Raw genomic sequence first — 23,399 nt, forward strand, 5'->3', positions numbered from 1 at the left:
ACTAGTGCACGTCATCACGTGAGAGCTATCCCCCTTGCAGACTAGATTTATGCGATTGCTCTTGCATGCTGCGGAAGCCACCATCTCCTTTCCCCTTGCACTAGGCCAATCCACGTACTCTCCAATCGTTGCTTCCTGCACCCTTTTCCTGTATTGTGTTTTTTTCTTTGAGAGTGTGCTTGTTTTGTACCCTCCAATGACACAATGGCTCTTTCCTCCTTTTTCCGCAGTCCCGTTCTAGTCTTCACAACTTCTATCGTCTTGCGCGCCGTTTTCCTCGTTTATGGTTTGTGGCAAGATGCGAATTCTCCAATGAAGTACACGGATATCGACTACTATGTCTTTACTGATGCAGCACGCTACATCTCCCGAGGCCAACCACCATATGCCAGAGACACGTATCGTTATACGCCCCTCTTGGCATGGCTCATCTATCCTACTGTATGGTCCGGAAAATTCTGGTTTTCTTTTGGAAAGATTCTCTTCGCTGTTGGAGATGTGGCTACCGGATGGATGATGTTCCGCATCCTGAAGGAGTATAAGAAAATGGCAGACGAGAGAGCTCTAAAATTTGCAAGCATTTGGCTACTAAACCCTATGGTAGCTACCATAAGCACAAGAGGTAGCTCCGAAGGACTGCTTGGAGTGTTTGTCACCGCACTTTTGTGGGCAGTGTTGGCGAAAAAGGTGCCGCTGGCTGGTTTTTTACTAGGATTCGCGGTCCATTTCAAGATATACCCATTCATCTACGCAGTCTCTATCGTCTGGTTCCTCGACGAGACCCGATTCCAATCCGCGAGATCGGCCGCTTCGCAACCTTCGCGATCACTGTTTGGCCAGATTCAGACCTTCATCACTCTACCTAGGTTGTCCTTGGCCTTTTACAGTCTCCTCACGTTCACTGTCTTGAATCTTGCTATGTACCAGATATATGGTTGGCCGTTCCTTGAGCATAGCTATCTCTATCACTTGATCCGTAGTGATCATCGCCATAACTTCTCGCCATACAACACATTGTTATATCTCAATTCTTCGCCAAATCCATCGGGCCTTGAATCAGACTCAGCATCCTTTGAGCTGGAGCGCCTCGCATTTCTTCCGCAGCTGCTGCTCAGCGCTGTTTTCATCCCACTTGCGTTGGCGAAAAAGGATCTACCAAACACAATGCTAGCGCAGACCTTTGCTTTTGTCACTTTCAACAAGGTTTGCACAAGTCAAGTAAGTCATGTGATGCATCTGGGATCTGACTGAGATGCTGATTTTTCCAGTACTTTCTCTGGTACATGATGTTCCTCCCATATTACCTTCCACAATCAACCTTGCTACAATCAGCCCCTATTGGCATCGCTGCTATTGTTGCTTGGATCGCTGGCCAAGCCGCCTGGCTTCAACAAGGCTTTCAACTTGAGTTCAACGGTCATTCCACTTTTTTACCGGGTCTTTGGTTGTCTAGCATTCTCTTCTTTCTCGTCAACGCTGGTATCCTCAGTATCATCATTTACGACACTAAACAGAAGCCAACACAAAACAATATTGTACAAGGGAAAAAGAAACAATAGTCAAGCTATGTATCCACATTTTGATGTATCTCCAATCGGATGTTCCCGTCGTCTTATTCAATGAATATGTTGAGTCCCGTGTTCACTGATGATCGCAAATCACTCTAAACGGCTCACCAAGGAAAATCAAAGAGGCCTGGAAGTCAAGATAGAGAAACAACGAAGACAAGGGCGTGAATACTTATTAGGGAACTCTGGGTTTTGACGAGGGCATGGTCCTTCTCCGCCCGATCAAATCGGCAACACGACCCAAGTAGAACTTTAACAAGAAATCTCGTATACTAGTTATATGTTAGCATATATTATACGAAATGAGCCTTCTTTCTCCTCTTTGTGAACAGACCTTCGTAGTAGGAACTGTTAACCATGAGCCCGCAACTAAAGAAACTTAGGTACCCGTTCTATCAACTCACCTTCAACTAGCCCCCCGTACTCTGCTGCAACTCAGGGATTTCTTCACACCATCGGCACCGCTTCCACAGTGGCGGTAGCCCAGCTTCAAGATACGGTTTACTCGCCACTTCATATGGATCCCTTCCATTATGCGCACCCGTCAGGTGCGCAGACCACTGTTGTTCAGAATCCTCTTCCTCCATCTCGGCATTACCGTAGCTCTCGATATCCGCGGTAACCAAATCGTTCGTAGCGGAGTAATCGGTGTAACAAAGTGCGGCGGTTATACTTTCCTGTTGCGAGGGCTCGAGCGTATAAGTCTCCGCTGTAGTACCTCCAGTCCTTGACGGGCCTGACTCCTTCCTCTTGCTCTTGTTTACTTTCTTAGTTGATGCTGAACGCATTTCACGGGCAGCTTTGATCCTGTTGAGCTTGCGTATGGTACGTGGGTTGCGGGGGAGGAGATGAAATGTCTTGGACGTGGGCCCCGAATTTGAGTCTGAGTCTCTCGTATTTATAGACGAGCCGGGTGCTTGCGGCGCGACAGGCGGAGTGTCATCTGAAGGCCCTGGTGGCTTGGGTTTTAGCGTACGGAGCATGTTAGTGAAAAGTGAAGGGGTGATATTCCTATATAAATATATAATCGTCAGAATTTGTAGTGGACGGAAAATCCAAGTTCTTCTGACAAATGCGTCTTCGAAAATTTGTAGAAGGTTTCAGAGGAACCATGGTTCACAAACACGATTTTTATCTCACTGGCTTGCTACAATTGCTGCTTTCCAAATTCAAGCATGCCTACTTCCCTTCTTCTCAGGAACCCAAGTCTTTTCCTTCCAAAATACACATTTCCTCTTCTAGAAGCCTGAACCCATATCAACACTTGCTACAAACGCCATAATCGATCCTCGTTCTTTCATCCCTTTTCACTTCCTTTTGTTGCCGCCGAACCCCTACAAAAACCTCTGGAAAACCATCCACACTGAACTCTCAAAAACATCTTCCCGTATCCCCAGATCCAAATCTCCCTCCTCACCTATATCCTTCCTACTTTCTTCTGATCCCACTACTTCCGCATCGCAAGACTGTAGAACAGGTACCAAGCGTATCGCACCAGGATTAAATGCAGAATATGTCGGTATCCAAATGTTATATTCACCTTCTACAACGTCTTGCTCTTCTTGGTGTTTTGACTTTGTGTCATGCAACTTGTTCTGTGCGGTTATACCGCTAGTATACCGGTACAACGCAAATCTAGCAGATCGAAAGGATGGGTTTGATGTCAAGATGCGTGGTGATAAAATGGGGGATATGAAGGAGTGCCGGAGAAGAAGCGTTTGGTGGATATACCTGGGTACGGAAGGAAGATGGCGGAATAGCATTCTAAATACTTAGAGGTGGGAGGAGATAAAAGGTGTGAATGTATTTGTTCCTCTCAAGCTTAAGTGAGTTTAACAAGTCGTGTGTTTGCAGATTGGGGATTTTATGGAGAGTCAGGACTGCGATTTTATACAGATGGGGGCCAAAGCATTGTGAGGCTGAATTGAGAACATTGTTGCAAGCATGTAGATATGAAGATGGTGTTTTTGGTATTGGATTTCCGTACTACGAGATTGGCTCAACTCTCTACGTAGTCGTTGGAGTGAGGAAAAAGTGGAGAGCTTATCTCAACCACGGTTTGACATGCGAGTCAAAATTATTTCGACCACAACCTTGTAGCAATATCAATTCTTAGCATTAGGATAGCTATGATATGGTTCCAATATAGTGAGTTACTAACAGCTGTTGCGTAACTTAATCCTGCATGCAAGCTCATTGATCAGCCAAGGCGATCCTGATATGTACTTAGGTTGACCACACGCTAAGCCACGACTGTCACAAAATGCATCCTACCTTAAGTACCACATCTAATTTACAAGTTGCAACTGTGGCAGTCTCACCTCTTGTACTCCTCTTTCATAGACACCTATCGTGAATACTTACTGCCGAGGAGAGCGGGTTGACCGGAAAGTTTGTTTTGAGTAGTTACCACGTGCTAAGGCAATGTCTGGGTCGCCTCATTTGCTTGCGGTGCTTTCTCGGCGGCAGCCCTGCCGCCATGATAAGCCATACGCGTAAGTATTTGAGCGCAGTGAATATATTTGAGTGACCTGTAGACCTGAAACAGTTGACGCTATTCATTCCCATCATCTGCTTCATTATAAACCCACTGCATTCATCATGGCGCAATCTGAAGAAACTTCATCCCCGATGCCCGTCTGGTACGTGCCAAATGCGACCGAGGACAATGTAGCGCCGGAAATACGCGAGGTCCTCGTAGGCTACAGTGGCATTCCGCGGGACCAAGTCCTCAACCACGTCGTGAAAATACGCGATGAAGCTTGGAAAGTCTATCCGTATCCATGCATCGGTCAGTTTCGATTTGTCGATCGCAGCTTCACAAAGCCATCCAAGGAGTTTGATGAAATCATACAACGCGTGCGCAACGGTGAAAAGTTGCTAGACATGGGGTGTTGCTTCGGCCATACGATCCGTGAGCTGGTGCATGCTGGTGCGCCAGCCGAAAATATCGTCGGTTGCGACCTCCAAGCCGACTTCATCGAATTGGGATACAAGCTTTTCCAGGACCGGGACAAACTTGCAGCCAAGTTTATCACGGCAGATATTTTTGATCCTGATTCCGCGCTTGCAGATTACAGGGGGCATTTCGATATTGTCCACACAGGCAAATTCTTCCATCTATGGGGCTATGAAACACAGCTCGTAGTCTCCAAAGCTGTTTTTGAATTGCTGCGGCCTCAGCCAGGTTCGATGATTGTTGGCATGCAGATTGGAAACCTCGAGGCTGAGGAAAGACTCTCGCCAACAGGGACGATGTTTCAGCATAACCCAGAGAGCTTCAGGGAGATGTGGGAGAAGATAGGAAAGGAATTTGGTGTCAAGTTGACCGTTGAGGCCCGAATGACAAAGCTCCCCGAAAAGCATTTCAGGCTCTCAGATCATATGAGGGCGCTTTGGTTCACCATCCGCCGCGAGTAGCTCTGCTGTATTTCAGAGCCTGTTCCGTTGTCTAGACATGTACTTGGCGGCTAAGCGCCGGGCTGCAGGGGCCGACTAACCTGTGGGTCTTCGAATCGTCTGGACCATGTACAATACAGATCAGCCAAGATGAAGGGACGATTTCCGGAAGTGATCGCGCTGGCTTGAGCTGTATCTGGAACGAAAAACAACTCGTGGCTGTTTTTGTCATAGTGTATCTGCACTTAGATTTTGCCGGAACCGGGATCTGTAGGGATAATGTACCTGTTGACGGCAACGCCAGCCGCTTTCTAGTATATGCATATTTCCCCAAACTCTTCCAGATTCCATGTTCAATTTCTCGTGTTTGGCTAATTGGCCACTATATCGCGGGACCATACATCCGGTACAGCTATATTGCTAGCTGCAGGAACCAGAGCAGACTTCTGTACGATGGCCATGCTCCACAATATTTCCCGGTGGGTGGCGGTCAATTGCTTCGTGTTCATTAACTACTCTTGTCAAGAGTAGTAGTTTTTTCTCCTGGGCCAAGGTGCTCTGACCGAAAATTTAGAAGGCCGAGAGCCCAGCCATTCATTTATTTCATATTGGAACCCACAATGCTGCATGCGTTCGGACTATATTTACACTACTCAGTATGGGGAAAGACAGGCATCTCTGAATCTATTATAAGTATTGACCTTGCTGGTCCAAGATCACTATCTGGCACCAGTTGAGAGCTCGGCACTTTGTGAAAGACCTTACTACCACCTTAGGCCTGTAAATCACCAACATGAAGGTCTCAATTCTCACTGCAGTATTTGCTGCGACAGCTGAAGCGGCAGTGCGTGGAAAGAGGCAAGCCGGAATCCCCGATGGTAGGGAGAGTCATTTCTTAGAAAAAGCTCACAGCTAACAGCATGAACAGTCAGCCAGTGCGGACTGGACGCATTCGAAGGCCACACGTCTGAAGCATTGCTCTTCTGTTCCAACATTTTGAGATCAGGAACGGCCACCACTACTGTAACCAATGGATTCACGAGAACGGCGACTACGACGACCACGACCACGGTGACCATTTCGCCTTCAGCCACCCCTAAGCCAACACCAACACCAACTCCTACACCGACGTCCAAGCCGACTTCTTCTACTCCTGTACCACCATCTTCATCCTCCACCCGCATACCTCCATCGTCATCATCTATTCCCTCTTCTACAACACCATCCTCGACGCTAGTCTCTTCAACTCTTGTGTCAAGTCCTTCCCCGTAAGCATTCATTTCCTATTCTGCTTAGTGACCATAAATCACTAACGAAACTATAGCACACCTACCGCACCACCCAGCTGCGGCATCGCAGCATACGTCAAAGTTACCCCGGCTTACTACTTCGAATCAAGCGGCACAAAGAATACCTTCGATGCCTGCAGCGCCCTCTGCAAAGCCGACTCCAAGTGCAAGAGCTTCGGCTACGGCGAAGCAAACTGCATGCTCTTCGACGTGACTGTGTACGTAACCCCCCTTCCTCCTACTCCCCAACACCTTTGCTAACCCCCACTGCTTTAGCTCCGAAAACACAAACCTCAACCCAACATCCCCATACACCTTCTACGACTCCTCTTGCCCCTCCGAAATCCCCATCCGCAAGCGCTCCCCTCAACTCGGCATCTCCATCGGCTTGCCCGGCGGCATTGGTATCTCGCTTGGCCTGGGTAATGCAGGTATCTCGTCTGCGTGCTCGTGCCTTATTACTAGTGGCCCGGCTAGGACGACGGTAACGAGAACGGTGAGCAGTGGAACTACGACGACGAGTACGGCCGTTAGTACGGTTACAACGACAAAGGCAGCAGCGAAGTGAGATAGTTGGGAGGGAAGGGAGAGACGAAAGAAGTAGATAGGAATTGAGAATCATTGTGATATTTAACGTGTTTGTATGGTCGTGTTACGTCTGTATAATCAACAAGTGCGTTTTGCTGCCAACTCAGCAGAAATCCGATAAGACGCCTGTACAGAATGTTAAACCGAATACTCGTCGCTGCGTCTCGTTCTAATTCTGACTCGGACCCATGATAACCACCGGTCCCTCGCTTCTCAGCATGAGATATTATCCTGCCGCAATTTCCATCACGGTACCGCATGCACTCTGCTTCAACGCCATTCATCCATTCTCATAAAAACACCAACCCTGCTCCCAAGCAAACCCGCCAAGTCGAGACCGATTGCTCCTCCTCGCTCCATCTCACCCTCACTTTCCTGTTCCATATCTCCCTCTCTTCACCCAATACTCCTCAAACCACTCCTTACAATCATGGTGAACCCAACACCCCGCAAAATGCACCGCCAAATCCCCATCATCCCACATCATATGCGGCCCCCCATTCGCATAAGCATTAAACCTGCGCTGCGGAAAAACACCCACGTGCTTCCTCACCAACTCATGCTCAACCATCAAATGCTTAATTGCATCCTGCTCGGCCAGAGCATGTTCCTTACCCATCAGCATCGTGCGATCCGTCATCATCTCCAAAAAGATCCGCGTGAACGCTGAGCGCCGGAAAAATATGGATCCAGCATTGACAAACTGGTGATCCTGCGTTATGAGGATGTCGACGTCTTCGACGCGGTAGTGGGTTGGTGTGTAGATGTTTGTCTGGGGGCCTTTTCCGTTGAGAAGCATGGTGTTGTGCATTATGCCTTTTTCGATGGCCGAGGGGCTGAGGATGTTGGCGATGAGGGGGACGGAGGGGGACATGATGATCATGTCGGCGTCCATGAGCCAGACCCATTCGGCTTTGGGGTAGAGATAGAAGGCTTCTGCTAAGGCGGGGATTTTGGCCCATACCTATATTCGGTTGTTAGACATTTGAGGGGGGTTTAGATGAGCGCTGAGAGAGATGACGCACCCGGTGGGAATCTCCAATATCGTAGCGACTTGTGTTCAACCAGAGGTTGGTGTAGCCGTGTCGACCGCAGTATTCTTCCCGGTTCTCTAGCACCCGCTCTAGTAAGTTGGGAATCGCATTGTTGTGACCGCCTCCATCGCTTGCGGTCAAGACGATGATGTTTTCGGGTTTCGGCTCGCGCTTGAATCCATGCAGGCTACTTGCGTAGTCGGGTACGTCCCAATTCCATTCTGGTTCGAGCTTGAAGTATTGAGTTTGCGGCCGTTCATTGTTTGGTTTTACTTCTACAACGGTATCACCTGTTACATATTCGCGATATCGCTCGATGGGAATGGCATGGCGGTAGCTTAGGGGAACTATGACAAAGAAAACAGCGAATGTAGCGAATATGAGTCTGTGTAAAGGAATTTTCTCAGCTATCTCAGTCTATTATAGACAAGGGTCAAGAGGTTGACTGAGTGTTGTTTGTATGCCGATCTGGGTAGAGGTACGCACAAATCGCGTTGTCGAAACTGGTTCTGGATTGGAAAACTACTCACTTCTTCGTCCACCACTGCGAAACCTGCATACTGTTTGTCATTATGGGCGCAGGGGCGCTTCTATATCGAAAGGAACTGGGTCGAAAGGAGGCGTGTTGGAATACAAGTCTTCTCGGTGAGATATATACCTTGTTCGTCCGTAAAATCAGCATTCAATTCAACGGCATCAAGATTAGGCCGAGAAACCTCAATATCCCCTTTCTAACAGGACATCCTGGTGAACCATCTGGAGTTTTGCACAGCGGTGTTAGTCCAAAAGGGGTGTAAGGTTCTGACGAGATTATACGCGCGGGACGACCGGCAGGCGTATCCAGGCTCTTGAATGGGAACAACACAATGTTATGCGTAAGCACCTTGGTAATCAGTCATTTTACTGGCAACTGCCGTTTGAGTTTCACTGATGCAGTGCTTGGCAGTACTCATAGCGAACATGTCTTTTCATTTTCTGAATACAAAGCAATAAGCAAAAACACCACGAACTCTACATTCTTCTAGTAGAAAACACCTACCTTTACACGGCTCGACCCGGTAATGCCTCGGAAATTTCTCATCTTGTATCGCAGATCTTGGCGAGATTTCCATTCAAGCAGGCATGGCCTTACACAAATCTCCTTTCAACCAATCAACCGCAGCAGAGACAAGCTTAATCAGCGCTAGTAACGCGCCACTCTCCAAATCTTCCGATCGGGAACCTTCACCTCACAACCCCAGCAAGAAGCTTGTGCCAAAAGAAAACAAAACGTTCAATCACTCCACAAACCGAAAGCCTTCCGGCGTAAAAAAAACAAAAAGAGGAAAAGGACATAGGAAAAGAAACGGAATAAAGAAAAAAAATGTCCTACCTAACCCAAATCACAAACCTAGCCGAATACGTGGCCTGCATCCAAGCCACAGCCGGCAAAACCATCCTCCTCGCCTACTGGCCCGAAGACTCGACGTCCAACGAAGTCGTCGCGGCGCTGCAAAAGCTGCTGCCAGCGTCGAGCTACGCAGAGCACGAGGTGGTAGACGTGTACTGCTTCGACATGTATTCGCTGCCGGAGCTGGGAACCATGCTGGATGTCAGTTTTGTTCCGACGCTCATGTGGTTTAGAGATGGGGTCATGGATCCGATTGTGTGGCATGAGGGTGTGGCGATTGAGGGGGAGAGCGTGGAGAGGGGGGTTAAGCGCGTGGTGGATAGGGTCAAAGGGGGGGATATTGCGGGGGAGGATAGTGATGATGATTGGTAGGTTGGTTTGGTTTGGTTGGGGACGGGGTAGAATTGAGGGGGGGTGTTGATGGGTGCGGATGACGGGGTTGGGATTGCGGTCGATGCTGGCTTCGACATGATACTCGTCTTGGCACCTTTTTCTATCCCATCTCCTCGGACGGCCCTTCTGGAACGGACGGCTTTGATAAGCGTAACATAAATTTCAGCACTTCGGTAGTATCTATCGCAGGACCCTTTTTCCGATGGCGCAAGGAGAATGCACATTAGTCTTACAGGGGACTTGTTAGGGCTCTGATGACAAAGGATCAAATAGCCGTCAGAGTACGAACTGTGGATTTTAGTCATACAGCATGAAAAATAGAATATGTTTCCATTAAACTAGTAAAAACAGAAACTGGAATGATGTCTTGCACAAAAGAAGCCCAAAGTTGTCACATGGTCATCACGTGTCGTAATATCACACTCCTACATCTCTCTTGCTTACTCGAACCCTTCAATCCACAACCTCGAGCATACTATACGCCTTATGCTCCACCGATTTCTTTACCACTGCCAACGGATCAATCTTCTTTGTCACCTTCTTAATCTCCATCATGCCATCCGCCCCTTCAACTTCCACTTCCTCCTCCTCAATCTCCTGATCGTCGTCAAACGCCCCAGTCTCCAGGAAGAGCCTGAGCATGCCTTGCGAGTAACCCGAAACAAGCGCTGTATTCGCATCGTCCATGGTCGCCGGCTTGCTCGTACTGCTTCCAGCAAGGTTCCAGAAGATGAGACGTGGAACCTCGTAACCCGCCTCCGCATACGCATCTTTAATGCGTTGGAACGAGTATGTCCATCGTTTCTCTGCTCCGTAGGCTGCGTTGAACTGCATATCGCTAAATACAAAAACCTGCTTGACCATATCTTCTTGCTTGAGCTTGTTCTTGATGGCCATGGGGAGAATGACGTCTTTGAAGACGGCAACGAGATCTGTGCTACCACCCCAGGGGCTGTGCTCCAGAAACTTGACTTGCTCTCTGAGTCCTTCGCCTGCACCGCTTGTAGAAATGTATGCGGGAGTAGTTTCAAAGGTGATGAAGCCGTTGCCAAAGGGCGGTGCTGTGACCTCTGAGATGAGGAGGGAGAGGCCAATGGCGGAGTCCATGGGACATGAGCCATCTTTGAATACTGGATAGCCCATACTGCCACTGACGTCGCATACGGCAATACTAGATTGCAGAGTGCCTGCGTCGCGTACGCGCTTGACGAGAGTCTTCCATTGGCCATCGATGAGATCGCCAAGTATCTTGTCTTGGTTGCGCTGTTTGGCAGCCTTGAAGTCAAATTTCTTGCCCTTCATCTGGGGCCCCTGCCTACTAGCGGTGCCTCGTGCTTTGCTGACTAGCGTGGATGGCAGCAGGGTAGCGCCAGATATGGTTGCAGTTCCGGCGGTGACGTGATTGACGTAGGTGGTAAAGCGCTCCTCATCTTTCTGCATGAAAAGTAGACTGTAACGGTCCATGGCAAGTGATGGTACCTGTTCATACTTGATATTCTCAAAGGTTTTCGCGGCAATCTCCCGCTCAACGACTCCCAAGGCCTTGCGTAGAGGTGATGCATACTGTTTTCGATACAGCTCGCGGACATGGCGGAGGTAGAGTTCGCGGTTGCTGGCATCAGGACAGTGCAAGGCAGGATCTGGGAAGAGAATTTCGGCAATAGAAGACTGGATGAATGTCTGCTTGTCGTGAAATTCACCAAAAGTGGGCGCCCACTTGGCTGCGAGCGATATCTTTTTCAAGTCTGATGCCTTTCCAGAATCCAATAGGGCTTTGTCAGACTTGAGTTGCTGTGCAAACAGTCTTGCGACAGTAATGTGTAGCGCACGATGGAAAGGATCGTTCTTCAGTTTGTCTTGTACCCGTTGGTTGTGTTCTTGTCTTTGGCGATGTCGAGTTTCTTTCGCAACCTTGGGATCCCAATTTCTTATTTTCTTTGAGTTCGTCTTAGTATCGATAACCTGGTTGAGCAGAGAGGAAGGGTCGCCATCGAACTTGAGCTGGTCATTTGCTGAAAATACTACTAGATTGAGGAGATCCTTCCAGTACCCATGTGACAATCCATGCTTGACGTCGTATGCTTTGGAAGGATCAGACTCGCCAACCTCTACCATTTCAAAATCGTCTTCGAGTTTTTTGATCGAGGTATCTTTGGACTCAGGCTTTGGCTCGGCCTTCTTCGCTATGACGGGTCGAACTAGCCACTTTAGATTTGCCAGAAACGTCAAAGGATGGTTCTCGACCAGCCAGCCCAAGGCTGTGTACGTGGTGAGTCGACTACTTTTACCCAGATGAATGCTGCGTGCGTTGAATATGATTTTCAAAGTTAGCAGAGGGTCTTCGTTCCAGGCATCTTTGAGTAAGGTCTTGAGTCTTTCGGGCCCGGTAGCCTGGCCAAGGTCATAGAATAGGTCCACGAGCACATCTTTCGATGAGATGTTGGTAATGTCGCCGTTTTCCGTCAAGTTCTGGTTGTTGGCCGCAAGTTGTTCATCTGTTCGCACGTGGGCGGCATGATTTTCCAGGCCAGCGACGAACGGCGCTTTCTGTGGACGGAGATTGTTAGCGTCAGACGACGCCTTTCGCTTCAATCCTGTGCTACTCACGGGCTCGTTTCCAGCAACGGTGACTGATTCGCTGCCATTGGCAGTGGATTTCTGTTCGCTGCGCTCTTCCAAGCCATCTGCGTGTATTTGCTGCTCCAGGAGATGTTGGAACTCGTCTTCTGACATGTGTAGTGCCACATCCTCTGGAAGAAATACAGGGAAGGATGAATTCAGCACTGAGTGCTTCTGTGAGCCGGCAGCATCAGTGTTGGCAGCCATTTTGAGTAGATGGCCCTGGGTTCTATGCTTGGTGTTTATTGGATTGCGGACATTTATATATACACAAGGTGTGAGTCAAGACGGAAGAGGCACAGTAGGTGTGGGTGTGGGGTAACTGGGGGCCTTGGAAGATGGAGGTGTGTGGTTGCCTATGGAGGAGCTTGCAGCTTTGCCACCGCCTGGATCCATAAATCCTACCATTGAAAAGAAAGGGCACAGCAAGACGAAAGGGCGCAGCTGTTAGTTGCCAGACAATTGTGAGGGTTGATCGAGACAGTAAACGCGTACCGAAATGCCAGGCTAAAGATAGTGCGGCCTAAAAAGAGAAGACGAGTGGGCGAGCTGCGAGCCTGAAAACAACCACGGGATATTGAGCACTGCATTGCCCGTATGTTTGCGTGTGAGTAGTAAGTAGGCAGCCGGGGTCACGTGACTATCACGGTACCTGTGCCATGGACGAGGGATGGGGATCGGGAGCAATGTCGATCACAACGCTTAGTCTCTTGACGTGTACAGGATAGTCGCGACCTGAACGGGCAGCTATTCCGTGTGTACATAGGTAGTTGACAGCATTGAGATGTAGTTGGCCTCGCATTGCCCTCTGGCGGTAGCAGCAGAGCTGGGGAGCAAGAGAATGGGCGGATGCGTCATCTCACCGACAGCTGCTGCGACACCCTCTAGCCTTGGTGCATTTCTGGACGCCTCGACAAAAACTCTGCGCACGTGTAGACAGCCATTGGCACGCCTGCTGGGATGTCCATGTCCTCGAACCCGCCGTGACCGTCAAGCTAGGCTTGGGGATGGCCTGAAAGCCAAGGCTGGCACGGCCTTCCGTACCACTTCCAAAACTCCGTATTGACCCTTGGGATACGTAGTGTTTACAGGTGCCTTGAACCTGGCTCGCGGGCCGGACTCCACTTGACATGGCATCGTCCCATGCTCAACCCCAGAGTCTTCGCCATGCCAACGACCAAGCCCTCTGGCCCGCCGCCCCCGTCCAGCTCGCGCGCGGCCGCCAGCCCAGAGACGCGCAGGCCAAGACGGTGCCCTTCACCAACATCACCACCTTTGACCGCTTCGAGGCCTCAGTTCGCGACTATCTCAGCAGCCCGCCAGAGGACCCGGAGCACACAGACGCCCAGTTCTCCTTCTGGATAGGCACCCGTTTCTCAGTCCCGCCACCCTCATCCACGTCGACATCCCGCCCGTCCCAGCAACAGCCGTCATCTCAGCAGCCCCCGTCGCAGCAACAGCAGCCACCGCAACAACAGCAACAGCAACAGCAACAGCAGACTCGCCTCCCCCACCACCACCAACAACAACCCCATGCCTCGTCCAGCTACCCGTCTGCCCCATATGGCAGGCCTCCGCAATATCAGCCTCTCCCAGACCCCACTCTTGCACCCCGGCCCAGCTTCGCCGAATCCGTCGAACCGAATAATGGGCCCAAGAAAGTGGAGCTCAGGGTCGAGTTGACTGTCGCGGAAGCGTTGCAGCCGACGCCAGACCCCAAGGACAAGATGCGGAAGCAGAGGGCAATAGCAAAATGCTGCGTCGATGCAATACAAAAGATCGATGGGTACCGCTACAGCTTCCACAATTGCTGGAATAGCAGAGAGGATGACAGCTTCCGCTTCTCCTACTACTGCAACGACTCGCTCCTCAACAAGGACCGTGCTGCCAATGGCAAAGGCGCAAAGATGGGCAAGCGTGCTACCAAACCTGTCTACGACTGCAAGGGCGTGCTGTCTGTCAAGTTCTCGGCCTCCAAGCAGACGCTTGATGTCTTCTACAAGCATGTGCCCATTCATAAGACATACGAAGAGCGCGCACCACCCCCACGCAAAGATTCCAAGCGGCGAAAGTATCTCGAGGAGAATGATCCAGAGGCATTGGCCAGGCTCACGACTCGATCCAGACAGCTGAGCAGCGAGGATCCGGACGTTCCCAAGACGAAGAGAAAGAAGCCTCCAACTCCATCTCTTCCAGAGCCTCCAAGGTTGTCCAACACTTCACTCGAAAGTGATCTAAGAGCTCAGAGTCTTCGATCGCTTTTGGAGCTCATACAAGTAGACGCGCCTTCACAGATAGCGCCAACATCCTCTGCACCACCTCCCCCTCCCCCTCCACCGCCCCCACCTGCTCCTCCTCGCCCTGCTCAGCCAGCACAAGAGCATCCGTCAGCCCCGCAAAACACACTGTATGTTGAACCTCAGATTGGGCAGACACCACAAAGAAAGCGACCCAGGACTAGTTGCAATGCATGCAAGACAAAGAAGACAAAGGTAAGTCTACAAAAAGAGTGGAAGACGTTGGCACTCGTCCTACTACCCACGCTTTACGGAATTGACATGATTGCAGTGCGACAACACACGGCCAATATGTCAAACGTGTATCAACAAAAACCGGGAATGCTTCTATCCAGAATCCGCGACCGATGAGGACCAACGTCCGCCTAGCGGTCCTCCCGAGCCGACTCCACACTCCCGTCAAGCGTCTCACTCTGGCCAGGCTTCGAATAACGAATCCGAGCTTGAAAGGTTGAAGAGAGAGTTGGAAGAAGCTAAAGCAAAGATACGCGAGTTCGAGACGGAGAGGCGCTCCTCGACCACTCCAGTGCAAGCACCGCATACTGCACCTCGACCACGGTCGCAGTCGCAACAAATTCATGTCCAGCCACAACAACCGCATGTCCAGCAGCAGTCACACGTTCAGCAGCAACCACGGCAGATGCGGCCTCAGCCTCAACCCCAACCTCAGTCTCAGCAGCAGCCTCAGCCTCGCCATCGCCCGCAGGTCTCACAGTCCCAGACAATGCCCCAAGTTCCTCAACAGCAGAAGCAGCAAACCCCACAACGCCAACAGACCATGCCAAGCCATCGCCAGCAACTATCGCAGCTCAACCAAGGCTCGTCGCGTGGCATTGGCAGCCCTCCACAGCAGTTGTTGTACAAGGTTGGCAGTCAATCCCCACAGCAACGTCCACAACAACGTCTTCAGAGCCAGCAGCAGCAGAACCAAATCGGGGCATCGCAGACAATGACGACAACACAACAACAGCTCCAAGCACACCAGATTCAGTCCTCTCAACTCCAAACACCCCAAAACTACTTTGCAACCAACCACTCTAACCACTCCCCTTATGGCACTCTGAACAGACCAATACCTCAGAACGGGCATACCGTCAACGTCATGGCCAACCAGAATGCACTTATGCCACAAAACAGCATACCAATGCAAAGCAACAATGTCCAAACAGCGCAAGCCCAGCCACAATCCTCGAACCAAACAAACCAGGAAATGCTCTCTTCCAACGAAGGAATAGCCTCTGCTGCAACAAATCTCAACCCAAACAATCCTTTTGTGAGAAATGACTACGCATGGCCTGCTTCTACATACTATGGCTTTCAAAATCAAAATGCGCCTCAGCACCAACAGCAACAATCTCAGGACTCTCAGCAGCAGCAGCAAGCACAGGCTGATGACGCGCAATGGGGCTAAAATAAGGAAACTTGAGTGGGGTTTTTTTAACTCAATCAGGATCGATTATATTGATCTCCCTTTCCCTTCTCCCTCCACTCCCCTCCTTCTTCTTCTCAACTTTGGGGTTTCTTTGAATCAAAGTATCATGGTAATCTTGATGACAAAAACTTTTGGATTTTCACTTCTCATTCTCTCTCTCTCTCTATGTGTGTGTGTGTGTGTGTGTGTGTGTGTGTGTGTGCAAGGGATAACGTTGGCGTCCAGCTTGTCTTATCTTTTTTTGTTGTTGTTTATGAATTTTGCAGCAGAATACGAATTTGAAATATTTGGCGTGTAAAAGATTTAGATACCCAGTCATTTATTCAAGTCGCTCTTCTTTTGATTGGCCCAGAAGTTTTTTTTTGGTTTCTTGATGCGGGGAAATTTTTTTGGAGGCGGGGTGGTTCAAAAGTGAGATTTGAAGTATGGTTGTGGGATGAACATGTTGCAAAATGAGTTGAGTCCTAATAAATGTCAAGGTGAATGAATTGTAGTTCTCAGTCAGTCATGCGTGTGTTTGATAAGAAACAAGCGGTCAAACTTCTCTTCTTTCATTCTGGACAGCAATGATTACAATTCTTCAAACCATACCAGATTGAAATAGGTACCTTGTCATACGTCCCTCTCAACGCCAGAATGCCGCTTGAATATGCCTGGGCTTCGCTAACCTAAACGCATGCTGTATTACCCTCTGGTAAAAATGAACCACCCCAAAATAACGCCCTGCAATGCTAATGACTATTCATACGCTTAAGCCTCTGGGTCAACTTTGTCATTTTCCCCTTTTGGCGTGGTCTTGTTCGCACTAGTCTCTCCATCTTCCACCACTTTGTCATCTTTCTTGGTTTCCGACTCTTCCTAGAAGCCAATCTTGGAACCCAGACCCCGGAACGTATCGCCAATGCCACTGCCCATAGAAGCTGACTTGTCGTTTGTCTTGTTTGGCTGAACTTCCAATCCGGCTGCCAACATGTTCAGCCGTGTCAATCGAAGGCGAAGGGTATGGTCGTACGACTCTGCCATCTTGAGCGCCTCTTCTTGTACTTCGTGGCGAGGGTCTCTTGGGGGGCAAATGAGTAAGCGGTCGACAAGATCTATCCGTGCATCCAGTTGGTGGTTCTTGATCATTTCTTCCAAATCTTCTTCAATCGTTCTGCCTTCAGCTGCAGGGAATTTCGAAGCCATTTCGTCGAGCGTGACACAGCTGAAAGGAATGAAGTATTGCACAATACTCTTGTTCCGGATGCGACTGTAGATTGTCTTCAGAATCTTGGAAAGATACACGTCGAGGAGATAGTCGTTACGGTAGCCTTCGAGTACTTCGAGACAAGCACTGTACTTGGAGTTGCAGAAGAGGTTGATGGCGCGGCGGATGTGCGGTTCGAGTTCCAAGAAATTGCGGAATTCAGTGTTTGCGAGAACTTTGCTTTGCAGGTCGCTGCGATCCATGTATGCCAGAGCGCAGAGACCACCGTAGACTGCCACGTCATTTGGTGAAATAACCTCCTTCTGCCACTTGATGTATGCTGCGGGCTCCGCAGTCAGGTACGCTGCCGAAGTGTTGAGAAAAGCCGTTGCGGCCTCCCTAAAGTTGCCCATTGCCATGTGACATAGGCCGCTGCATGCAGATATGATGGGTTCCAGCTTGGCTTTCTCTTCACCCTTGACCTGCGTGGCCTCTGACTTTGCTAGGTTTGCCAGTACGTTTGTCCATGACTTTTGTGCAATGCTGACGAACACGAGGCGGAGGGTCATATCGGCGAGGTGTTTCGGTGAGGTGCAATGCTCGCGCATCTTCATGTATGCCTTCTGTGCATTGGAGAAGTCGCCAATGTCATAGTAGAAGTGGCCGAGGTCCTCATTGCCCATCTGTGGTTTGTCAGAGCCAGAGTTATGGAACGATATCTCTGACCACTTACCCGTATGCTCTCCTTGATCAGGTTGTTCTTATACGACTTCAACTCGTGCTCCAACCTGTCATGCTCCTCACGGACTTCCCGTGTCTTCTTCTCCGCCCAAGTTGTGTCCACCAAGGCAGCAGAGTCATCTGGAGCAATGCTGCTGAAATCTTCGACTAATTTTGTATACAACCCGACGTTCTTACCTTTTTTTGTTTCGGCAATAGCCAGGCGATATGCATCGACAGCAAGGTATGGGGAGTGGGCACCAATGTGATACAAGCGATCGATTCGCGTATAACCTACCAGAATACATGAGTACTAGCTGGGTGTCTGATTCATGGTGCAAGAGTCGTACCAGTGTAGTTAGCGATATACGACTCCAGGTCGAACTTGGGAGGGTCTAACACATTTAGCACTGCATACCCCACGACAGGGTATTAGTTGACATCATACCCTTGACGACGATTTCGCCCTTGGCCTTCTGCTGCTGGAAGAAGGGAGACTGCTCAATACTCGACGCCATTATGTTGGTTGTCGTGTTGTGTGTGTCGTGTCTGCGGCGTCGGGAAAGCGGGCGGATGGGCAGTTGATTGTTGGAGCTCCAAGCTGTCCCCGTCGCTGCTGCCTTCCCCACGGCGGGGCGCATTGCGCCATGACTAAGCACAGTCCCCTTCCCTTCACTTTTGCCTCGCTGCATTTGACTGGCATGCTTTATCACGAGCTGGCAATTTGCAAGCATTGAACAGTGTTTGAAATTATCTTAAGTGGATTGATATATGGATTCAGAGAAAACTACATCTTCTCGCGGCCAGCCACGTACAGATATGCCCTTTTCGTTCACATATATTTACCCACTCATTAATCCCTTCTGTCCTCTCCCTTGTCAACGCCAACAAGCCCCAAGAAGAAAGCAAGACAAGAGCAGAGCCCAGTGGTATCGGTTGAATAAGAAAAAAAAGAAAAAAAGAAAACAGATACTTTGATGGTACAACAGAAAAGTTTCGTCATCGCATGTCATTAGCCGTGTCAGTGTACGGGTCAACCATGATGCCTGCCAGGTAACCTTTTTTTGTTCGCTTTGCATCCTTTGGTGTCCGCCAGAAAGAAACGGACCGAGGAATCGCTCAAAAACGCTCCAATCGAAGAGAGACCAAATATTTAAATGTTGTTTGAACCAACACGTCTTTTACACTGTCCACGCAAGCGGCATCGTCTCCATGGATGGAGCACCGCTTGAGATGATGTTGTCAGGTACCCAGGCGCCCCTCTCCTCAGCAGTGGCACCATGCAGCGCCTCAGCGCGGTTGAGCGTCTGCACATCCAGGTCTGTGACATACGCCTTGCCATCAGGCAGCTTCATGCGTACTTCAAACTCTTGGTCAAGCATCATGTCGTCTTTCCACAGTCTGCGTTGGCCGTCATACACACACAAGACGCGTTTCTTCATCTTCATCTTGTCGGTAGCGCAGCCCCAAGAGACGGGGTAGTTTTTGCGCTTTTTGCGTCCGGCGCCAGTAATGGCCACACCACCTTTGGAGAAGGTGAGGCCAGCGCGCGGACTAGACTTGGTGACGCGCGCAGAAGAAATGTGTTGGGTTGGGTTGTTACCACCCCCGACGTGCTGCGTTGCGCCGACACCTCGGGGATGTGTTGATTGTCAATGCGACTTGGTGGACTTGATGCCGCCCCTGCCTGAGCGGGTGTGGCGGCTGCCCCAAGTAGCATCATCTTGGTCATCGTTGTCTACCTCCTCCTCTTCGAAGTCGTCCTCATCATCGTCCTCATACTTGGGGATCGTGTACTCGATGCTCTTGGACAGGCCATTTCGGTCCAGCGTCTCGGTGACATTCTTGTCCTCCGCGACAGAGGTGAGCAGACGCTGGTTGATGGCCTCTGTAGGGTCGGTTTGCTGCACAACGCGCAGCACGCAGTCGTCCAAGTGCTCATAGAACTCTTGCGCGTTGGCAAATGTTACTGAACAAGTGGAGCAAGTGCCGGCAACGCTAGGCTGCGAACTGCCAAATGACTTGCGGCTTGCGGAGCTCTTCTTGCGGCTGTTGGGAGGGTTTTGCTCAACGGCATGAACTGATGTGAGATGCCTCTTGAAGACATCGGCGCGGTTGAACGACTTCTCAGCCGCTGAACCACTGCCTGGACAGAAGCCACAGACCATGGTGCCCTTGTAGTGGGTGAGAGTGTGGCGGTTTTTGTCGTACTTCCTTGCGAAGCCCTTGACGTGGTACTCGCAAGTGGTGATTGGGCACTTTTCGGGCCTCTCGTTTTGGTGGGTGAGCATGTGTGCCTTTAGATCTTTGAAAACACGTCCGCATTCTGGGAGTGGGCACATGCCCTTCTCCCGTGTCTCGTCGTCTACACCGTAGCTGCTAGAGCTCTTGCGGCTTGTGCCAGAGTTTTGTGAGTGGAGGGAGTTGACTGAGCTTCGTCGTTGGCCGTTGTACTTGGGGTAAGGGTGGTATTGTTGAGTGTGGAGGTATGGGCTAGCGCTGGACTTCTTGATCCGTGCGGAGCCTGGTCGTTGGCTATATGAAGAGAACTGCGACAGGGCTGGAGATGGTGGTTGCTCAATGACTGGGAAGTAAGGAGAAGGTGTAGTCCTGATCTCAGGATAAGGGCTCTGAGGAGCAAACGCAAAAGGCTGAATGAGATTAGGATCTGCTTGCAGCACGTTAGTCTCTAAGAGTCTCTTGAAATGGAAGGTGACCAACAAGATGGAAAGAATGGAGAAAAACGTGGCACTGATGTAACAGAAGAAGAATGGACTGGCGGAGAGTTGCGTGGATAGGTTTTGTGACTAAGAAAAGAGTTCGACCTCGCAGTAGACCGAGTCGCCGAGGCTGGAGTGACAGGTGTTTTGAAGACATTTTGCTTTGGGTTTGGAGATGGAACAGAAGAAGACGAAGAAAAGGAAGAAGCGGCTATGGAAGAAACCAGTGACTTACCCACATACGACTTGTCGTTCGCTACCATGCCTGAGTACTCAAAACCAGATGTGAGTCCCCCCATGGGCATTGGGTTCCATGGCTCGGTGAATTGGGGTACAAGTGATGGGGAGCCCACGGCAGATGAAGATACGGAAGCACCAGACTCTGATGATGCTGACAAGACAGGTGGCATCTCGTGAAAAGAGTTTGATATTGAGTGAGGGGATCCTGCTGGTGTCTGGTACTGATATGATGGCTTGACACCTTGCGCGATGGCGTCGTAGTGGAACTGGAGGTCTTGCAGCCTTGGAGCGTCTGCAAGAGGAGCCATCTGGTCAAAGGGTGCGGTGAAGGTGTGGTCCATACCAAATGTTGAGACAGGCATGAAGGATTGACTTTGTTGGTAGTCAATGTGCTGTTCCTGAGAGTGAGAGTAGAGCTCAAAGTCGTGAGCCATGCCAGGCGTGTATGGGGCGTAGTCGACCATGATGGAGGATGCAGTATGTGAGGCAATAGGAAATGGAAAGGCTACAGATGGAGGAGCAGCTTGATGCCTATTTGCCCAGACAGGGTCAGCATAAGCACGGAGTTCGAGCAATCAGGATCGCCGCGGTTTGGGTTGGTCGCGCAAATTAGAGGGACCAGCAGGGGAAAGCTTACCCTCGTCAAGAGAGTGTCGATCAATGTGTCGACTTGACGTATGGGTCGGCGATGTGTGAGTATCGTCGATGCTTTTTGCCGATCCTGTACTGTTTCCGGCTACGGGAGTGACAGCACGTAGTCCCGTCGAGGAGCCTGAGGCTAGCCGAAGAAGCGAGGGATAAGTCCTGAAGCGGGAGCGGGAGTGGTTGAGCAAGGCAAACCAGGGCGTCGGAGAGATCTCAACAAAGAAATGGGTACTGTTGATCAGAGGCCTGGGACTGGAGGAACGATGCCTCGGGGGCGAAGTCGGTTTATACACGAGGCCAGAGACAGGACCAAAGTGGCCCCCAGCGGGATGGAGTGCACGAAGCCACCAGGGCGGCATGGCCCACCCCTGCCCCGAAGGTATGCTGCCCTACGGGCGCCTGGGCCTCTAGCATGAGGTGGCTGTTTTGGAGCAGTCAGGCCACGCTAAGAAAAATAAAAGAAGGCACAAGTTACCGGCCGCCGTCCATTCTGCTCCCCGCCTCGATCGCGCGCCCCGACCGCTTTGTGGTAGGCTAGGCTGGCAGCAGTCGCGGTGTGCCCGACCCCCGTCCGCGCGAGTCGGGCCACCTGGTGAGCAGGCCATACCGAAAGTAACGAGGGGCAGAGCAGCGCCAGCGAGTAGGCATGCAGAGGGCGGGAGCGTCCAGGCTGCTTTTGGCAAAGACAAGCGGATTAGGGATGGGCCCTGAAGCAAAGCGTACGCTAGATGACCGCTCCAGTCGGGGAGCCATGGGAGGCATGAAGCCATGGGCTGCCATTCCACAGGCCTGGCGTCAGGAGCGCATGTCATTGGCGGCCGTCTCGCTCTGCCCGGTTCGCGGTGGTCAAGATCTGTGGCTGGTGAGCGGCTGTGCAAGATGCGGGGTGCTGATTGGCCCGTCGTGGTGCTGCTAATTTTACCGGTCCTTTGGAGTGCCCGAGCATTGCCTGCAACGGGGCAGCTTAGCGAGTCTGCTCGTGGGGCTCAGCAGGCGCAGCGCCTGCCCTGCCCCCCTTCACCCCCCGGTGCACCCCCCCGTCTGGCGGTCCCTCTGGCAGACATCGCAGCGTGCTGACTTCACCGCGTTTCCTACGGTATCATTGTCGTTGGTGGGACTCGCTGATGCAGTAGTAGCACCAGCACATGTTGCAATGCATCCTCGTCCACAACGACTCTCTGGCCCTCGCGGTGAGCACAATGCGAGGCTACACACCTACACTGTGTGCTACGTGGCGTGATCCGTCCTTCTGAATAATCACAGCCTGGCTGCCAGCCTGCCAGCCTGCTGTCGTTTGTTAGACGAGAGGGGGTATATGCACGAGACGTCGCCGTCTGCTGGATCCCACCCCATGTGACGGTGACTTGCACATGATTTGGATGCGAACATGGCAGGTAATTACACCCCGCCTTGTCCCGGTTAGAGTATCAGACGGCCTGCATGTGGGGTGTATGGTCGCCGTACCAATCTCCCTCAGTGCGTCCTGCCAGGTCGCCCTTCGCTCTGTGCCCTCCCACGCCTTAATTCTCGCCATCTCAGGCTACCGAGGCCATCCTGCCTGTCACACACGGACCTCACGTTCCGTACCATGTCCACGCATAAGTAATCTCGACAGTCAGCGAAGCAACCCGACCTGCTTCGCCTGGTCCCTGAACGCCCATGACCCGACGCGGTGGATAAGGTTGTTCAACCCGCGAACCACAGGCTCTTCTGGAACCAGCACGCCTACCGAGTATACCCTCCTGGAGCATACCACGTACAACTGCGCATGATTATTGACTGTGTTACCGTACCCGATGCATATGGACAATCCAATCTTGCACCCCTGCTCCACTCGCGCTCCATCTCGCTACTTCTGTTATTTACTTAATTGCTTACT

General features: G+C 50.9%; 11 protein-coding genes across 11 annotated transcripts; 5 read left to right on the forward strand and 6 right to left on the reverse strand.

Moving 5' to 3' along the window:
* Window positions 1-97: 97 nt before the first annotated feature.
* On the forward strand, window positions 98-1,641 carry PSV08DRAFT_225483 (glycosyltransferase). Its single transcript, XM_014228330.1, has 2 exons — window positions 98-1,218; window positions 1,269-1,641. The coding sequence occupies exons 1-2, from the start codon at window positions 205-207 to the stop codon at window positions 1,557-1,559; spliced, it is 1,305 nt and encodes a 434-aa protein (XP_014083805.1). The 5' UTR covers window positions 98-204; the 3' UTR covers window positions 1,560-1,641.
* Window positions 1,642-1,978: 337 nt separating this feature from the next.
* Window positions 1,979-2,551, reverse strand: PSV08DRAFT_248541 (uncharacterized protein; the record flags this gene model as incomplete). The annotated part of the gene is made up of 1 exon (XM_014228331.2): window positions 1,979-2,551. One exon carries the CDS (start codon window positions 2,549-2,551, stop codon window positions 1,979-1,981), a length of 573 nt encoding a protein of 190 aa, XP_014083806.2.
* Window positions 2,552-4,103: 1,552 nt separating this feature from the next.
* On the forward strand, window positions 4,104-5,296 carry PSV08DRAFT_308488 (uncharacterized protein). The gene has a single exon (XM_014228332.2). The coding sequence runs from the start codon at window positions 4,170-4,172 to the stop codon at window positions 4,986-4,988; it is 819 nt and encodes a 272-aa protein (XP_014083807.1). The 5' UTR covers window positions 4,104-4,169; the 3' UTR covers window positions 4,989-5,296.
* A 403-nt stretch (window positions 5,297-5,699) lies between these two features.
* Window positions 5,700-6,868, forward strand: PSV08DRAFT_47621 (uncharacterized protein). Its single transcript, XM_014228333.2, has 4 exons — window positions 5,700-5,845; window positions 5,896-6,235; window positions 6,292-6,474; window positions 6,533-6,868. The coding sequence occupies exons 1-4, from the start codon at window positions 5,761-5,763 to the stop codon at window positions 6,822-6,824; spliced, it is 900 nt and encodes a 299-aa protein (XP_014083808.1). The 5' UTR covers window positions 5,700-5,760; the 3' UTR covers window positions 6,825-6,868.
* Window positions 6,869-7,211: 343 nt separating this feature from the next.
* PSV08DRAFT_352782 (glycosyltransferase) lies at window positions 7,212-8,449 on the reverse strand (the record flags this gene model as incomplete). Its single annotated transcript, XM_014228335.1, has 3 exons — window positions 7,212-7,808; window positions 7,870-8,263; window positions 8,409-8,449. 3 exons carry the CDS (start codon window positions 8,447-8,449, stop codon window positions 7,212-7,214), a joined length of 1,032 nt encoding a protein of 343 aa, XP_014083810.1.
* A 792-nt stretch (window positions 8,450-9,241) lies between these two features.
* PSV08DRAFT_248545 (uncharacterized protein) lies at window positions 9,242-9,640 on the forward strand (the record flags this gene model as incomplete). The annotated part of the gene is made up of 1 exon (XM_014228336.1): window positions 9,242-9,640. The coding sequence occupies one exon, from the start codon at window positions 9,242-9,244 to the stop codon at window positions 9,638-9,640; it is 399 nt and encodes a 132-aa protein (XP_014083811.1).
* A 320-nt stretch (window positions 9,641-9,960) lies between these two features.
* Window positions 9,961-12,487, reverse strand: PSV08DRAFT_225484 (uncharacterized protein; the record flags this gene model as incomplete). The annotated part of the gene is made up of 2 exons (XM_014228337.1): window positions 9,961-12,208; window positions 12,269-12,487. The coding sequence occupies 2 exons, from the start codon at window positions 12,485-12,487 to the stop codon at window positions 10,115-10,117; spliced, it is 2,313 nt and encodes a 770-aa protein (XP_014083812.1). The 3' UTR covers window positions 9,961-10,114.
* Window positions 12,488-13,410: 923 nt separating this feature from the next.
* Window positions 13,411-15,988, forward strand: PSV08DRAFT_402829 (uncharacterized protein; the record flags this gene model as incomplete). The annotated part of the gene is made up of 2 exons (XM_014228338.1): window positions 13,411-14,772; window positions 14,849-15,988. The coding sequence occupies 2 exons, from the start codon at window positions 13,411-13,413 to the stop codon at window positions 15,986-15,988; spliced, it is 2,502 nt and encodes an 833-aa protein (XP_014083813.1).
* A 550-nt stretch (window positions 15,989-16,538) lies between these two features.
* Window positions 16,539-18,466, reverse strand: PSV08DRAFT_204759 (26S proteasome subunit RPN7-domain-containing protein). The gene is made up of 4 exons (XM_014228339.2): window positions 18,364-18,466; window positions 18,266-18,310; window positions 17,929-18,209; window positions 16,539-17,878 (listed from the first exon to the last, which is right to left on the reverse strand). The coding sequence occupies exons 1-4, from the start codon at window positions 18,431-18,433 to the stop codon at window positions 16,868-16,870; spliced, it is 1,407 nt and encodes a 468-aa protein (XP_014083814.1). The 5' UTR covers window positions 18,434-18,466; the 3' UTR covers window positions 16,539-16,867.
* A 262-nt stretch (window positions 18,467-18,728) lies between these two features.
* On the reverse strand, window positions 18,729-19,391 carry PSV08DRAFT_308554 (uncharacterized protein). The gene has a single exon (XM_066092643.1). The coding sequence runs from the start codon at window positions 19,355-19,357 to the stop codon at window positions 19,097-19,099; it is 261 nt and encodes an 86-aa protein (XP_065948909.1). The 5' UTR covers window positions 19,358-19,391; the 3' UTR covers window positions 18,729-19,096.
* On the reverse strand, window positions 19,186-21,774 carry PSV08DRAFT_308563 (uncharacterized protein). The gene is made up of 4 exons (XM_066092644.1): window positions 21,513-21,774; window positions 20,871-21,406; window positions 19,645-20,583; window positions 19,186-19,582 (listed from the first exon to the last, which is right to left on the reverse strand). The coding sequence occupies exons 2-4, from the start codon at window positions 21,337-21,339 to the stop codon at window positions 19,515-19,517; spliced, it is 1,476 nt and encodes a 491-aa protein (XP_065948910.1). The 5' UTR covers window positions 21,340-21,406; window positions 21,513-21,774; the 3' UTR covers window positions 19,186-19,514.
* Window positions 21,775-23,399: the final 1,625 nt, after the last annotated feature.

The sequence above is a fragment of the Bipolaris maydis genome (assembly GCF_028858645.1).
Source record: "Bipolaris maydis strain C4 unplaced genomic scaffold PSV08scaffold_9, whole genome shotgun sequence".
In the NCBI taxonomy this organism is placed as follows: domain Eukaryota; kingdom Fungi; phylum Ascomycota; class Dothideomycetes; order Pleosporales; family Pleosporaceae; genus Bipolaris; species Bipolaris maydis.

What these genes read in the sequence shown, in the direction of transcription:
- PSV08DRAFT_308554 (XM_066092643.1), bottom strand. Translation starts at nt 19,357, where the DNA reads ATGAAGAAACGCGTCTTGTGTGTGTATGACGGCCAACGCAGACTGTGG.
- PSV08DRAFT_47621 (XM_014228333.2), top strand. Translation starts at nt 5,761, where the DNA reads ATGAAGGTCTCAATTCTCACTGCAGTATTTGCTGCGACAGCTGAAGCG. An exon ending in CTTGTGTCAAGTCCTTCCCC is followed by an intron (nt 6,236 to 6,291) that starts GTAAGCATTCAT and finishes ACGAAACTATAG; the next exon opens with CACACCTACCGCACCACCCA. An exon ending in ATGCTCTTCGACGTGACTGT is followed by an intron (nt 6,475 to 6,532) that starts GTACGTAACCCC and finishes CCACTGCTTTAG; the next exon opens with CTCCGAAAACACAAACCTCA.
- PSV08DRAFT_225483 (XM_014228330.1), top strand. Translation starts at nt 205, where the DNA reads ATGGCTCTTTCCTCCTTTTTCCGCAGTCCCGTTCTAGTCTTCACAACT. An exon ending in ACAAGGTTTGCACAAGTCAA is followed by an intron (nt 1,219 to 1,268) that starts GTAAGTCATGTG and finishes TGATTTTTCCAG; the next exon opens with TACTTTCTCTGGTACATGAT.
- PSV08DRAFT_308563 (XM_066092644.1), bottom strand. Translation starts at nt 21,339, where the DNA reads ATGGTCGACTACGCCCCATACACGCCTGGCATGGCTCACGACTTTGAG. An exon ending in GAACGACAAGTCGTATGTGG is followed by an intron (nt 20,584 to 20,870) that starts GTAAGTCACTGG and finishes TGCTGCAAGCAG; the next exon opens with ATCCTAATCTCATTCAGCCT. An exon ending in GGAGGAGGTAGACAACGATG is followed by an intron (nt 19,583 to 19,644) that starts ACCAAGATGATG and finishes GGCATCAAGTCC; the next exon opens with ACCAAGTCGCATTGACAATC.
- PSV08DRAFT_204759 (XM_014228339.2), bottom strand. Translation starts at nt 18,433, where the DNA reads ATGGCGTCGAGTATTGAGCAGTCTCCCTTCTTCCAGCAGCAGAAGGCC. An exon ending in GGGCGAAATCGTCGTCAAGG is followed by an intron (nt 18,311 to 18,363) that starts GTATGATGTCAA and finishes TAAATGTGTTAG; the next exon opens with ACCCTCCCAAGTTCGACCTG. An exon ending in TGATCAAGGAGAGCATACGG is followed by an intron (nt 17,879 to 17,928) that starts GTAAGTGGTCAG and finishes GACAAACCACAG; the next exon opens with ATGGGCAATGAGGACCTCGG.
- PSV08DRAFT_308488 (XM_014228332.2), top strand. Translation starts at nt 4,170, where the DNA reads ATGGCGCAATCTGAAGAAACTTCATCCCCGATGCCCGTCTGGTACGTG.